Source organism: Colletotrichum godetiae (genome assembly GCF_030913485.1).
Source record: "Colletotrichum godetiae strain CBS 193.32 chromosome Unknown BDP55scaffold_84, whole genome shotgun sequence".
NCBI lineage: Eukaryota > Fungi > Ascomycota > Sordariomycetes > Glomerellales > Glomerellaceae > Colletotrichum > Colletotrichum godetiae.
The window spans coordinates 89,034-104,592 of record NW_026851332.1 but is presented as its reverse complement, the minus strand read 5'-3'; the positions used below and the strand labels follow the sequence as shown (position 1 = coordinate 104,592).

The following is a 15,559-nucleotide window of genomic DNA, read 5'->3' as shown; positions in this document are numbered from 1 at the left end:
ACACATCACCAATCATGTTTCTGGGTGAAGTGAGCATCAAACATCCAAACCTTCAGGAATATCTATCTACTCTACCCTACCTAAGTCCACGCATAACGGAGAGCGAAACAAGTCACATGGCATTTGCCGGCCGGCAAAGCGCCTGTCATGCGGCGTGCCACAACTGGACAAAGGAAGCCCCCTTGGCCGGCACTTCGAACCCAATCACTCCTCACGGCACCGGTCGCTGTCATCTAGGTACACTACTGGATATCTATATGTGTTTGCAGCAAGGCTCTGGTCCTCGTGACTGCTGCCTTGTTGGGCTCTGGAATCCCCTGATCCCCGCCTCTTCACCGAGGATTGGTCGAACAGGAGCGGAAGCTGGGTATTCCAACTATGATACCTATGGGTGGTGATAACCCCCCCCGATAAGCCGCAAATCGAGATCTTCCATCGCTTGACACTTTTTTGACATGTGGTGACTCTTCTGCCCCGGCGGCCATCTCCACATGGCGGGCCTCACCGACCGTTTTCCGTGCGTCTGGCGCGGCCCGTAACCCCCAAAACGAGAGAGATAGAGAGAGAGAGAGAAAAGCGGCCACTTTGCCGATACTCGAAGCCAGCGAAGCAAAGTTGGCACAATCCCTGGGACGTGCAGTAAACAACGTGTGTAGGTATAACCTACCTACACGGCATGCGGTGAAGATCAGAGTTCTTCTCTGAGGATTCTAGCTTTTCTGCAGCGTGCCAAGCGAGACTCCGGGATACAAGACGAGATACAGTTGGTCGATCAAGCCCTTTCTCGAAACGCCGAGCCTTTTGCTCCCGTGAGCCGGTCCCAAGAAACGCCAAGGTATCGCCGTTGCCGGACTTGGTCCGAGGATGAGGATAAGGATGTTGACTGTTGGTGCGTTTGAATGTGGCCTCAAAAAGCTTTTTCGTTGTCGCCGGAAGGACGGTTGGGCGACATGATGAACTCTGCCATGACCGCTACTGGGACTCGAGCTCGAGTCGGAGACGTCTGTTGATCCCGCGAGAACTGATTCAGGCCGTTTCATACGGCCTGGTGCAAGTGTGAGTGAATGAGTCGGTGCTCTTCGTCTATGCCCGAGTCGGTCGGTGTACGTATCCCCCCATTGTCGCGTGGAATTCGGTGACTTGAGACGACATCCTGTACGTGTTTGAACCGTAAATATTCTCAAAGAAGACTAATCCTGCGCACTTGGGGTTTAGTTCTCTCCTCGGATACGGTAGGACTCTTTCGAAGGCCAACGGAACCCGTAACGGAGGGTGTATGGATGACCGGCCGGCCGGACGGTCAGCGGTCTGGAGTTCTCAGTCCTGTACGGATACCTAGATATTATCCATCTTCCGTAGCATCTTTGGGAATGTTGTTCGGGCAGACGCGGACCAGGCGGTAAAATGGCGCCGAAGCACACCGAAGCACACCCCCCTCCACCACGCTCCTGGCGGATTACCTACCTATCCTTCTCCAGGTTCGCTGCGAGTTTCCATCCTCCCGTGGCCTCGGCGCGCCCCTCCCTCCCCTCTCTCTTTACACGCGGGGTACCCAGCGATCGCCCGGCCGCAAAGGACCCTGATGCACCGAGCCCGCTGTAACCCGACTTACATTCCGTAGATAGGCAGGGACGCACAACGTGCCTCTACGGATGACATCTGGTCAGCATCAGCCACAGACGAGGTTCCATACATGATACGACGGGATCAATGCCTGTGCCGCCATTTGGAGCAAGTCCAGGAGGGTAAAACACACGTCTTTGCTGGTGGAAAAGTCGGGGTACTGCTGACGGGAAGCATTGTGGCACAGGCAAGTATCAGCAACCCCCCCCCCCCTCCCCCTTTTGAGCGGCCCAACCAACAACACAACCTAGCTCCAGTAGGAGAAAGTGCCATGTCGTGCGTCTTCGGTCCCTCGATCTGGGCTCCGCACTGGCGGGAGATGCGGCTACGGGATGGGTGGGTGGGAAGCGGGTGACTGGCCGGAAAGTCACGAGGCTTTGGTTCGCCGGACCGTTGACGAGTCCAGGTGAGCACGCCGTGATATTGTCGCCATGTCCGCCCGTGACCGGTTTGGGCAGGAGGACACGGCAAACATCGTGGTGGGATGCCATGTCAAACGGTCCGGCGGCTACACATGCTCTTCCTTGTCCGTATGAGTGTGAGGGGGGAAGAGGGGGAGGGGTCATTGGTCAAAGGCGACATCCCAATATCTGGCATCTGACAGACCACTTGAGTATGTATGCCTACCTAGTACTTTGGTGATGAGTCGTAAAATTGGGGGTTCATGGCACTTTGGGGATCCGACGAGGCCAAAGAGGACACCGAAGGCCAGCGCGGAAAACGTGGATTAAAGAAGACAAGGATGACTACGATGCCACTCTTCAGTTGGCGTGCTCTTGTTCATCCCTTGTTGTACCACATCCCGCGCCCAACGCGAAGACGAGATTCTAAAGTCTACATCGTTTCCTCAACGCAGCCCATTTGTCGGGCTTGCGATGGGGTTACACGCGAGTGACAGGTACGAGATGTAGGTAGGTAGTGTGCGTGTGTCTGCCATGAGGAGGGCTCAGCTACTCCGTACAGAAACAACAAAAAGTAAGCCCGACTCATCCTCCGTGGTGGCCTGGAAGCCGGGCAGACGACCCAATGGAGGGGTTCCAAATGCAAACCTACCTAGAACCCCCCGGGATGGACTTTGGGCCATATTCCATGGCCAAAGCATGGCGATTGGGTGCGGTTTCGCGAGTTGGCTAGCAGCGCGGGATAATTCGCACCATGGACATTTAGGGTTGGGCACGAAACTAGAACAATGAACATCAAGGTACGGAACAACGGGGTCGAGAGCGCCATCCGTCTCGGTTCCCAAGTACTGTAACATGACATGGCCCAGCTTTCTTTATTCGAAATGCATGGCGAGATGCAGATGACAGGACTCAGGAGACCTTCGTGCGACTGGTGGATATTGCAACTGTTGGCCGGCTGCCCGAATAGGCATCCCATTTTATTTTTTATTTTTTTAATCATCCTGTTATCGCGCCTCTTCCCGCAGGCGTTATCAACGGTGGGCATATGAGACGAGAATGTGCTTTGATACCTAGGCGGTCCATCCATACTGCGGCAGCTATTTTGATAATGGCTGTTTTGATGAAATGAGGGGACTGTCTGGGGTTGAAAGAGGGGAGTGTTGGCGCGCCGAAGAACCAAAAACGGTTCAACAAGAGCACGGGCGGTGGCTTCAGAGACGGATTCCGCTGTCAGGTTCTTCAGCTTCGAGCAAGTCTGACCAGAAGCAGACTTCGGGTATGGGGCGATGCATCATCTGGCGTGATGACAGTCTGGGGGTTTAATGAGTTGATCGTGGGCGACGAGCCGATAAAATTGCACGTCGCACACCGATGCGCGTATGCCCCCAGATGCCCCAGATGGCGAGATGACAATCGGCGGCTCGTTCTTTTTTTTGATATCCAGATTCAAGGATGACACTGACGAGGTGCCCAGTTAAAAAGGCTGTGGACTGTGTAACCGTGGTTCATCATCCGAGGTCCTATTGCATCCAGCAATATCCGGACGGGCCTTCTGGGCAGAACGGGTAGCGTCCGTATTTGATTGCAGGGTTGGTCCTTTGGCACAGCCTGCCAAGATCCAGGAGGAGGAAACGATAGAGGCCACAGACCAAGGGGCAGAGGGGCCAAGCCAAGAGATGAGGGTGAGATTGTGCCGTCTATCCACCACCGTATCAGTTTCTTTGACGGAGCATTCGTTTTGTCTCGAGACCCCAAGTCTTTCAGACTAATGCTTCAAAGTGCGAGATGAGTACGCAAGCGGGACGAGTCAAGGTGCCCCAGCGTGTTTGTACAATGTCAGGATATGCGAATACTTGATGATGTCCTCTACTCCGTACTAACGAGCCAACTGATATCCTTGTCGTGTCGAGTGTTTCTTTGGGTCAGTCTCGCGCGTCTCATCCATCATGATATGACGTGTTTGTCGGCCAGGTTCCGCCATAGGATCTAAGAGACAATATTCCGTACGGAGTACACATAGCTACACTTGGCTGGCGCACATTATTTTCTGAGTCAGGTATTCGAGGTTCAAGCCTTCAAGGACGCAGAGGGTGTGGTGCCACAGTACTGTGGCACTTGTAGGTGTCTGCAGAGAACGAGAGCCAAGATCTGAAGCTTGACATGATCTGCAGCGGCCCCTTGGTCTTGACTCTCAACAGGGACATCGGGAATACTGACGCAGGAAACGATCAACAAAGGCAAAGCCGGGCGGGAATACTCTTTACGGGTAGAGGCGTCGTGTAGCCCAAAAAAAACTACTATGAAAAACTGTGAGGTTCTAGCGTGCATTTGGTTGAGAAGAAAAGACCATATTCTCGGCGAAACAGACAACAGGAGCCAGTGGCTGAAGAGATGCAGCAGGCTGGCGTGTCATTGGCGGGCTGAAGACGGAGATGATCTGGCAAGCGAGACATGAAAGTACGAAGTTGGAGGCCTTGGAGGAGAGGCTAAGGTAGCTCGAGATACTTCTCGGTGAGATGAAGGACGGTGTGGACGACGTGACGGCGTAGACGGTGGAGGGCCGAGGGGTGACAGATTGACGGTCAGTGTCAGTGTCAAAAGTGGAAGGAACCCCCCATCTTTTGGATGGAGACATTGGTGGAACCGAGGTGCCCTGGTGGTGCAGCCCTGCAAATTAGGGGACCGCAAGTGCAGGTACGACGAGTACGTATCCGTCGCTCCATGCCGTGTACAGCAAGTACCTCCCATTTCCTTCCTCAGCCCGTCCCGTACCTATCGTCCGTATCTCATCCAGTCCTGGACGTCGTATCCGTGTTTAAGGTAGCTACGAACCGTCTTGCCTCGGTCGTGGTCATCCGTGCCTGACCTGAGAGTCCGTTTCGCTTCGTTATCTCGACGGAAGACGGCCGACCCGAGAAATCCACGCCTGGTCCGCCCGAGGCGCCGCGTCTTCCCTTTCCCCATTTTGTTACTCAAAAAAATCCCCTCAGCAGAAAAAAGATGGGATCGTGTTGTGAGTACCTAGGTAGCCTGGTTATTATTCTGCCTTTTCTGCCTGCCATGGCCGAAGCGACGCCGCGACCTGCCTTCTAGGGTGACTGACTCCCGCCTGAGGAGGTAACCTGCAGGCCATGCACCCCAAGGTTTCCCCTCCGTGTAAGAGGTGAGAGGGTCGACATGTACATCTGCAGATCATGGCAGTGTAAAGGTACTTGATAGTTTGGTCATTCCATCGCCACGGACGGCCGCCCTGGTGCTGACTGTTGGCCGTTGCCCTGCCCAGGAACGGACGTATTCCGTTCTCGGCGCCCACTGAGCTTGCAGGCTTACAGTGAATTATCCGCGTCATTACTCGCCCCCGGCCCCAGGTTTGGAGTGCTGTATCATCGCTGCAATCCTCGGCCGTGTCATGGACTCATGGCTCAAAGTCCACCGTGTTGAACACCTGCTCGAGTTCCATTAGGTTGTGCTTGTCGTTATCATTCTTACATTTCGCCTCCCGTCAGCTCTGATCTGATACCGCCCTGTCATGGTACCGTCCTATTTCATGATAAGGTAGCCGCCAGATACGGATAAGAGGACGGGAATGACACAAGATTACAGATAATCTCAAGGCGTGTTCGTAAAGGTCAGCTCCCATGCTCCGCCTTTTTGCCATCATCATCCATGGCACTCACTACCTGAGCATATCTTGATCTACCCGCTCTTTACTTTGTGCTGTATTCTTACGTTTCAAACGGATTCTGGGACCCACGGCAGAAAGAAGAAACACCAAAGTGCAGGGAGTGATGAAATTTGCTAGACGTTTGGTCGATACAGCTATCTACATCCGTACGGATACCGATCTCAGATCTATAGGTAAAATCGCGACTTGCTCCGTAGTAGCGCCGTCTTTCGTATATTCACCTCTCTCTCGTGTAATGTGCCTCAGCTGCCCAATGTCTCTGCATGTATTTGTATCTCACATACGACCAATCTTCTTGACGGATACTCCAAGGCGTTCAGCTGCCGCGCAAATAAACACTGCGGTACCTACGGATAGTGTAGACTTTCAAACCCCCCAATCGCATCGTCGCAGTCCACGATCCAGGCCATCCAGAAATCGGCTGCACATTTTGAGGTTGCAAATACCCCAAAAGTCCAGACCTCTCTAATGGACCATCTAAGCTCCTATGGTAGCCTTCATTCCGGACACCGACACGTCGGCAATCGATAATACCCCAAGCCATCCCACGGAGCAAGCTTGCAACGGGCTAGAGTTACAGCCACGTCGCCGACTTACACGGAGCGAAGGAGTCCAGCAACAGTTGAATCATCACGACCGGAGCCGGCGGTATCTTGAAAGTACACTTCCACTTCCGGAAACCCCCGCACCATCACCATAACCATCATCACCACCACCAATCCAATTCCTCCGACTCTGACTCTTCTTTTCTTCCGACGGGAATCTTCAAGTCCAGAAACTCCTTCACGCACGAAACCCAGACCCGACCCTTCACGGCCTGCTAGGCCGAAACAAGGCCGCATCAGCAGTCTCAATACTCGGTATCGACCTCGCCATCAGCACCAATACCGTCGTCTCGGCATCAGCAAAGCACCGCAGTGTGGCACTCGTGCACCCAAGCCATATGAACCAATACTCCGTAGTCTGCACTTCGTACTCTGTACTCGTACCCAATTCAATATCAGGCTCACGCACCTCACCTCACCTCACCTCAGACTTTCTCAGTCAGCCTGCCCTCCGACTATTGAATGCCCCCCCCCTGCCTCCGCCTTTCCGAATCGCTGGGCAGAAGGAACAAGATTTGAGACAAGAGTCACCGAAGACGCGTCTTCAGCTGAGAGGTGTAGCCAGTCGACCACGTAGGACCTACCAGCACACAGCAGCTGCTCGGTATTGATGCTGCTTCTGCACAGTCCTTCTTGTCCTGACCTGGCCAGCTGGACTGCACCCGACCCGACGTGTGTCCAGCTCCCCCGGACTTTCGCGTTAGGCTCTCTCTCTGCCTTGCTTCCGTCTCATTTCAGTGAGGCGTGTGGGTGAGTTAGGCAAGTAGGTGCATGTCACCATCTAAACGGACGTGGAAGTCATTAGCGAAAGCCCCGTCTCACCGTATTTCTTTCCGTTTTCCGTTTTTTCTCTTCCTTGCGCCCTTTCCCGTTCCTTCCACCCACCCCTGCCCGCGGTTGCCCTACCTTACTCGGTCTCCACCGGGAAGGGGGGTGGTCGCCCACTTCCTTCCCACTCTGCACAGACCGGGAAGTCCACCCCTGCCCCCCTCCTTCTCACAAGTTCACAAATGTCACTCCGTCTGCTTCCCCCTTCCTTCCCACACCCACACTCAGCAGGCTCGGTACCTACGGTGCTCCTTCCCGCCACGCGAGGCCAACCTGAAAATAATACGGGGAAAGGACCGCACCCTCGCACTTGCTGCCTTGCAGCCCACAATCCCATAATCCATAATAACCCAGCCTTCGCCCGCGTCCATCCATCGTGACAGCCGCCTCCCGAATCTCTTTCTATTCCCTTCCGCGACTACATTATCTCGCCATACAGCAGTGACCGAACATCCCAAAGGCCTCGACGATCTCACAATAAGCCTCTTCCACCGCCCCATACCAGTCTACCCACATACGCCTCTCCTCACTACCGGTCCCCCGATCCGCCCTCTACTCGATCCAGCCCACACCGTCTAGTGGTGTCTCGCCCTGCCTCATTCTCACCGGCAATCGAACAAAGGAAAACGAACATTTCCTACACTTCCAGTAAACCCTTTTTTTGGCCCCTTGGATATCCGAACGCCCGCCCGCCTGGATCCTTTGTCGCTTTCGTCGATATTTCCAGCACACCCTCCCGTCATCCCGAATTCCAGAGTCCAGACTTCCCTGCTCTCCGCCGCCCGGCCCAGCTATAACTCAAGGGTCCCTGTCTTGGAGGCTTAAATAACTCCCGCTGCGATCACCCCGGCTTTTTCAAAACACTATCAGCCAAGCAACTCATCTACGCGAAATCCAGCATCACGCGTCATTTCCCTCACGGTCTACACAAACAACCATAAAGGGACTGTCCATTCCATTCCATCCCATCTTGCATTCCTACCCGCCTTCCAGTCCACAACTAGCCGCCATTGTCAGACTCCACACAAAATGTCACCGGCACAAGACCAGTATTACTACGTTGTTCCCAACGCCAGCGCCATGGACCCCAACGCTAGAGAATTCGACCTCTCTTCACAAGGTTGGATCCAAGCCACCATCATCGAGGATGACGATCTCATGTTTGGCGGCAAGTCTTTGAGCACTTGGTATGAGGAGGAGAGAAGACGTCTGAGCAATGGTTCCTCAGACGAGGAAGAGCACCGCGGTCGCCAGCGGGTAAGCTACAATGCCGTGGGAAGTCTCTTGAGACATTGACTAACAATTCCATAGGTCCGCAAGCACCACTCTTCTCACAAGCATCACCACCACTCGTCGAAGCAGCACTCTACCAGCTCCGACAAGAAACACTAAGCGCGCCCTCTTTCAGCTCTCTATCTCCTTTGGTATAGACCGCCATCTCCGCGATACCCTTTGCGAGCGCTTGAATTTCATACCCCTTTCACGTCGACTTTGTACATCCAATACGGGTACCTGGATCGACTTTCACGCCCTACTTTCCTCAACTCCTCAATACCCTCCTCTGTGTGGCATTAGGTACACCGGCGTTTGTTTTTATCAGCGTTGCATGTTTCGGCTGGGTCACTAGAACGGCTTCATGTCCAAAGAGAGGACAACAATCGGCATGGGAATCACGGGAGCCAAAGCAGAAATCTGTATTTCTCCGGCACCACCTTTCGTTTTAATTGTTATTGCATTGATCGCAACGGACTGCGATAGCGTCATGATTCGCATCTAGACGGTTTTGGGGCATCATCAGCAGACACTCTCTGACTTGATCGTCGAGAGCTGGCTTGTTATTTTGCATGAGTGGATACATGTCAACTCGGGGGATTTGTGCAGCGGAGGCATCATACACGTACTGTACCCCGTGGCGGGACGGCGTGGCTACAGGTTAGCAAGATAAGACTGTTGCGAGGCAACGAAGGCGAGCAGTGGAGCTTCATCTCGAGCTGAGTAGCGGTGAGAGCTGCGCCTCGGCTCGGAGCATGGGGCCCACGAGAATGAATACAAATCAGTTAAACTACTACTTTGTGCCAGATTTATGATGGGGTGAATGTTGCACAATTTACTGTACGAAAGATTGCTACTGTGATGCATCCGGGTTTTGAATAAACATCATCGCCAACGACGTACAGTAGTGCTCCCCCCACGCTCAACAGTTGAGGCACAGGTAGATATAGCAAATCCAACAGACGGGTTTCGTCAGCGGTCTTCCTCTGCAGGTCCAGCACCGGAACAGCGAATCGAGCCTCGCCGAGCTGCAGCTACCGCGCCCGCAGTTCAAGTTTAAGCTTGTGTCCGGAGACGAGAAAGTCTGGAGAGCTGCGTTGCATGCGCGCTAAGGAGTTGGCGTGTCTACACAGTAGGTAATTCCCCTCCCTGTCTGCCGCGATTTCTTTCTGCGCGGGATGAAGGCCCTGGTTCTGGCGCGGGTTTACGGAGTACTGCCCGTGGTCTCGGGTACGGCCGGCGGCTGGTACCGGGGGGTGCTGGGGGTGCTAAGGGGGTGGCCGGCGCATGAAGAGTGCCAGAGGCAGATGGGGGTCATGGCCTGACTCGGGGGTGTTTGGGTGGGTGTGTTCTTGACTCTTGTCATTCCGTTTCTTCTTCTTTGTTGCGTACTGCGCGATGTCTTTTTTTTATGTGTCCGGCATCGGCGGTGAAGAAGTTTTTAGGGGATTGGAGATGGTGTGAGGGATGGGTTGGCAATGCCGAATGCCGTAATTCGGGTTCGGTGGGTGACTGCCACCAACGACCTAAGGTAGGTATGGGTGGTCATCGCGATAGGTTTATGGGTAAAGGACTAGGTTTGCTTTTGCTATTGACTTTGAAGTTTTGATTCTAATGTCGTGATCTCCTTTCTGTGTGTAGATTTGATAGCCGCGATGTTGTCGAGTTCAGGTTCATGCCTCGGTGTGTAATGAGCACTGAGCTCAAGTGCTTCAGCAAATCAATGAACCTGGTCATCAAATATCACCGTTCCATTTCTTGCGGTGTCGGGCAACTTCGTCTTCGTATTGAGGCAAGCTGGCAAGTGCACATCCGATCACACGCGCCTCGGGAATAAGGCAATGCCAAGACGCACAATCTGTCAATCGTTTCTAGGACTTCACCACGAGAGTGTGATAGATATAACAGCTATCCTTGGTAAAGTATTAGACGCAGGACGTTTACGGCACTAGACAGAACTTGATCTTGACTGATCAAGTAACATAATTCTGAAGGTCACCTTCGAGTCAAGCTTTGGGGGTGCTCTCCACTAATACCTTAAGCTTAACTTAATTGCCTCTTCAACTCAGCCTTCGTGTAATGGGCTCAAGCTCCCGCACGACGGTCTCGATGAGGTATGTCATTGGCCGTCATGGCTTCGAGTCCCTTCCAGGAAATGAAGGTCAAGTCTACTCCCTCGTAATAATCCCAAGACAGGAAGAACCGGACCCCAACATGGAGCATCACATACTTGCAACGTTCCTTACCCCAAGTGTCTCGAGATGACGCATCTCTCATACATCTTCGCAGCAGGCGCATTGATTCACGCAACAGCTGCGCAAGCCAGCCCGAGCCAGAAGCGAACAGTCTAGAGACTATACTCGGACTTCAACAGCACCGACTCCCATCCAATGCGCGAACTTGACGGTTTCGCTCGGTTACACCCAGCCAGGATCCAACGACATTCTCGAACTGCGAAACCTTGAAACCCCAGCTGCCCACCAGCCTTCCAAGAAGCCACCATTCTCAAGTTTGATGAAAAGACCTCGAGGTCGATGAGCGCAGGATTCATGGAGATGTGAGTATTCTGATGGGGATGCTCTGCGCGCAGTGGACTATCCCCTCAAGGGCCTGTATTTTGTTCTGCCAGCTTTAACATGAAGACGAGACAACCTGTGCTATTCATTATGTTGGAAGCACGGCCGGCCCGGTCATGCCCTCGTCGCGGCGCGGTATGTGAGCCATAGTCTTGAGGGTAGTGATTTCCTACAATTGAAAGACTACGGTGTAAGTCGCGCGTTTAGAGGTATCTTAGATCTTATTAGCTGACAGGGTTCTGCATGGGGACTCGGGGGTTTGACATGCTCTGCGGACTTGAAAACGGCGTGTCCTGTCAACGGGTTTTCGCCTCGAGAGGGAACGATGTGCGGGTTAGATCGGCCTATTGCTTATCGATATTCTTGTTGAGAGCTTGACGCAGAACATTGTGCGGCGATGGAGTGAGTGCCACCTCTATACCATGGCACTCGAGGCCGCACTCTGGAGCTTGAGTATCTAGATGTTAGCCATGTTTGGCATTGGAGTTAGGTTTCCCAGCCGTCACTCTGATCATGAACGCACACATACATACACACAGATTGTCGGACTTCTTCATCGCGATACTTTCACGAATACATGCAGGTCAGCTTGGGCTATCAAAAGTTCTGACACCGAGCTTCAAGAGGGGCACATGTAAGAAACAAGGGCAACGACATGGGCAACAGGAAGAATGACTGAAAGCTACTAGGTAGCTTTTATTTGAAACTGGTTAGCTGATAGCTATCCGCTATTTAAGACTGCCATCTTTCGATACGCTATCCACAAGCGCTAAGCGCACAAAGTTGCTGTCTGTCTCTTGCAAACGCCCGCCGGGTGCTTAAGAATTGCAGACCGCTCTCTCGCAGTAACCCGATCGATGTTCATATTTCAATACAGGCACATCGCGACATTTGTTGCCCGCCTTCTTCCGGTCGCATTCCTCCCTTTTCAGCTTCCTCTCACCGATGTTAGTGCCGCACTTGACGCAGTGGTATCGAACGTAAGGCCGGCTGCATATCTTAACGAATGCTTTCAGTGACGTTCTGGAAATGGGTGTGGTTTAAGACGAGAACTATGGTTGGTTTTCGGTCTTGTCACTTTTTGATTATTGTCGAAGCTGGTAGGTAGCCTTGATGATTAGTCTTGCAGTTGGCTTGGTAGGAATTGTGTGGTTTTGAAGTCGATGCGTTTTCTGCTTTTCTTGTGGACGGACTCGTGTCTTTTATGTGATTTTTTAGAGAGAAGATGTGAATCAGGCAGTCGATGTATCGCACTATCACGGCTTGTAGTGTATGAGAAGATGAATCAGTCGAGTTGCTTCTGGATCCTCCGGACTGAAATGGCATCGAATCACTGTTTCTTCTTGAGATACCTTTTGCAGGAGTTCCACTTGGTCGATAAGGGCAGCTGACAAGATACGTTGAAAAACACCTTCGTGTTCGTCTTTGATCAGGTATGAAGCAATGGGTATAGAATGCTTTGACACTTCCGAATGAAGCCATGTGATATATCCTTGAGTCCAAGCAGGTCTTGCGCTTGAATCACTTTGAGTACATATGATAATTGATGATTGAACAACGTTTTTGTGAAGAGTAGACTATTTTTGATTAAAGTCACACAGAGAGGCAGAATATCTAGGAGATGATTGAGTGCCGAGTCGGTGGCGGTGGTATGGAATTGCTGAACATGGGTTGAGGACTCAAAGGGGCGTGCTTATGTGATCGTGGAATCAGGGACGCTTCGTGTCACCCTCCTTATTAGTCTGGAAAGATCGAGGGCGGTACGGAGGATCGTTATAGGGAGCTCTATGGAGGGTTCATGTGGTCAAATCTGAAGTCAAATCACATTGAAGCGTTGTGGTCTTGGTCATTATGGGCTCATTTGGGGCCAGGAAGATAGAACAGGTCTCTTTGCGGGCCGCGTGCGTGCAAGGTCTCGTAGCATCGCACTCTTTCGTGTGTCTTGCTCATTGCCCCTTGGGATAAAGTGAGTTGGGCGGCTGTTCGCTGTTGGCCGTTAACAGGAATCTCCTCAGATCATGTTCTGCAATGCCCTCGAGGGAGACATACAATGTTCACCGCCAGGCTCCTCTCAAGCACGCTGACCAAAAGCCTTGACAGACGAGTAATCATGACTGGCGCTTGCGCTGCCATGCTTAAAGCACAATCTTCAAGGTTTGAGTAAAGCTGTTTTGGCATAGATGAACCGTACGCATGGCGTTGGCTCGCAAGACCCTCAACGGTCTTGACAGCGGCTCATGGCAAGTAGACATCGCACCGAGGAAGTCTTATTGAATGACTACTGTGGAAAGGCCGAGAAGTATGTGGGCCGAATTTCGCCCTGAAATGGTTACCACATAGTAAAGTAGGTACGCAACGGCAGTGGCAGCCTGTCCAACAGAAGGAAAGAAACCATCGGTATCTTCTGTAACCGGTTAATCAACCAAACGCAGTCTGAACTTCACGGTCTGGTTTCTATCGCCTTCGAGAGTCCGAGCTGATTGCTTTCGGAACTTAGATCTGACCTTAGGCATACATGGAAGCTGGTTATGATCTTTGAGATAGAGGTGCTTCTTATGTGAAGTCAACCGCCCTCTTAGCGCTCGAATTTCTCACGTACTTGTCAATCATCAATGACCATGGTTCAACTGCACCTCTCGGGGCCCATTAAGGGGAGGATTGGAGTTGCCTGGCTGGCCCTGATCAGTTAGCCAGAATGAGTTCTACTGGAAAGTACTTGAGTCATTCACTTATGACTGCGAGCTTTCGCTTTGCCACCCATGATCCCCTTGTTCTGCTACTGGCGAAGTGGTGGCATGTGTGATGGCAGCCGAGCCAGCATCTTTCCAACGGAGGTGTTTCGCCCAGAAGTGAAAGACTCGGGTATCACGGATACATGACGATTAAAAACTCTGTCCAGTAGCAGACGGTGTCAAGTTGGCAGCAGTGTAGGTGAAGAGATTGATGCTACTTGTGACTCTATATGAGACCAATCCTTAGTACAGCTGGAAAGGTCAGGTGTAAGAATGGGACTTTACGTTTCGGCGACGCGTGCATCCAGCGCAACACAGGGTTACAGCATGAAGAGCGAAGTTGAATTTGTCAAATGTACGTCAAGAGACTCCTCCAAGTTACTTTACTGAGCTCATGAGTGGGCAGTGTCTCTCGTTGGTTGTTTCTCCAGTGGCTTGCAACATCACGTACAAGATTCTAGAGAAGGAGTCTCTGCCCTCACATTGCCTGAGAATTGCCAGATTCTGGATAGTCCGGAGAGGTGTTGCCCATCGAGACCTTTCCGGCAGAGCAATGCGTAACCTGTCGGCCGGGAACGGGATTGAAAAATGGTCCATTCCGCCGGAGCCGGCATTTCCGTCGACCGAGTGTGCCGCAGCGCAGCAAGCTTTACCTAGATCTGACGTGTAAATCTACAAAGTTCCATCAGACCACTGCAACCTTACTTCTCATTGTGAGCCTGTGACGCCTCGGACGCCCTCCAGGCGTTGGAACATGCGGCGTATAGCTGGTGTACCGGAGAGAGACTTGCGGATTCCGGATCGTGTGTTGAGGGGACAACGGCCAAGAAGTATCCGTGTCGCCGGGATAGCTGGGAGCGTTTAGTAAACAGGATGCAGCACTGAAAGCAACGAGAAAAAGGTTCAGCCGGCGAACGTCTTGGCTTCTCGGCTTCCTTGCGGTGGCTCAGCTCATTCGGATGCGTGGGATACCTGGATGAGTGCACCTACTCGGGCAGAGTTGTGGACTGAGCAGGGAAGACTTTTGACATTCTAGACTTTGAGCTGCAATCTTGCAGCAAGCATACTTTTGCAATGCGGCTATGCAAAGTAATGTCTAGTAGTCTTCATTCTCTAGCAACTCGTTGCAGCTGGCGTAGCTCCCGCTCCTTGTTGACGCCTCGTGATTTTCGTACTCCCATCTTGGTCAAGTGGGCGGGCACTATCTATGGAATGCGCTCCGGCCGACAGCCCCGCAGGTCCGGGGACGGGAGCTTTGGAAAGCCCCTCACCGGTCGCAGCTTCGCGGACCGAGGAGCTGTAAGTTTTTGCTTGCTTTCTTTCCGAGAGCCATCTCGCAGGCGGGGTCTACAAGTGACGAAGCGATTATGTAGGCGTCAGCTTGACAAATTCTCAGCCAAAGTGGCTCGGCGAGGCGCAAACAGCCCAAAGGACTGCAGAGGCGCAACGGGCTGGACCCTTGGCGTTGATGATCATGAGTGGCTTTGCGGGGTCAGCAGTGGACGAGGCCAAGGAAGCCAAGTTTTGGTGTTGTGGCTGTGGGCATGTGAAGACGAGAGAAAGGCTCAGAGGAGTGGATGAGATGAAAGTTGAGATGCGATGAGTTACGGACAAATGAGATGACAACAGTTGCGTCTGGATGACGCACTGACCGGACGAGTGATGAGCTGTTTCTTGCTGTTCGAGTCTTGAGAATTGGCAGACATGGCAGACGAGCTTCATCTCATCGACAGGGTCGTCTCAAGAGTCTAGACCTCCTGTACGTCAAACCAAGCTTTGACCAAAGGATTCAATTTCATCAGATTGTGGGCTTTGACTCTCACTAGCAGTGCCG

At 52.5% G+C, this 15,559-nt stretch overlaps 4 protein-coding genes across 4 annotated transcripts; 3 read left to right on the top strand and 1 right to left on the bottom strand.

Moving 5' to 3' along the window:
- The first annotated feature begins 1,362 nt into the window (after positions 1 to 1,362).
- On the top strand, positions 1,363 to 1,955 carry BDP55DRAFT_684465 (uncharacterized protein). Its single transcript, XM_060576406.1, has 2 exons — positions 1,363 to 1,810; positions 1,875 to 1,955. Exon 1 carries the CDS (start codon positions 1,405 to 1,407, stop codon positions 1,600 to 1,602), a length of 198 nt encoding a protein of 65 aa, XP_060422577.1. The 5' UTR covers positions 1,363 to 1,404; the 3' UTR covers positions 1,603 to 1,810; positions 1,875 to 1,955.
- Positions 1,956 to 3,465: 1,510 nt separating this feature from the next.
- On the bottom strand, positions 3,466 to 4,599 carry BDP55DRAFT_684461 (uncharacterized protein). Its single transcript, XM_060576405.1, has one exon. It carries the CDS (start codon positions 4,353 to 4,355, stop codon positions 4,095 to 4,097), a length of 261 nt encoding a protein of 86 aa, XP_060422576.1. The 5' UTR covers positions 4,356 to 4,599; the 3' UTR covers positions 3,466 to 4,094.
- A 3,575-nt stretch (positions 4,600 to 8,174) lies between these two features.
- On the top strand, positions 8,175 to 8,537 carry BDP55DRAFT_638432 (uncharacterized protein; the record flags this gene model as incomplete). Its single annotated transcript, XM_060573117.1, has 2 exons — positions 8,175 to 8,402; positions 8,457 to 8,537. 2 exons carry the CDS (start codon positions 8,175 to 8,177, stop codon positions 8,535 to 8,537), a joined length of 309 nt encoding a protein of 102 aa, XP_060422575.1.
- A 5,461-nt stretch (positions 8,538 to 13,998) lies between these two features.
- BDP55DRAFT_638431 (uncharacterized protein) lies at positions 13,999 to 15,328 on the top strand (the record flags this gene model as incomplete). The annotated part of the gene is made up of 4 exons (XM_060573116.1): positions 13,999 to 14,080; positions 14,157 to 14,391; positions 14,856 to 15,024; positions 15,122 to 15,328. The coding sequence occupies 4 exons, from the start codon at positions 13,999 to 14,001 to the stop codon at positions 15,326 to 15,328; spliced, it is 693 nt and encodes a 230-aa protein (XP_060422574.1).
- Positions 15,329 to 15,559: the final 231 nt, after the last annotated feature.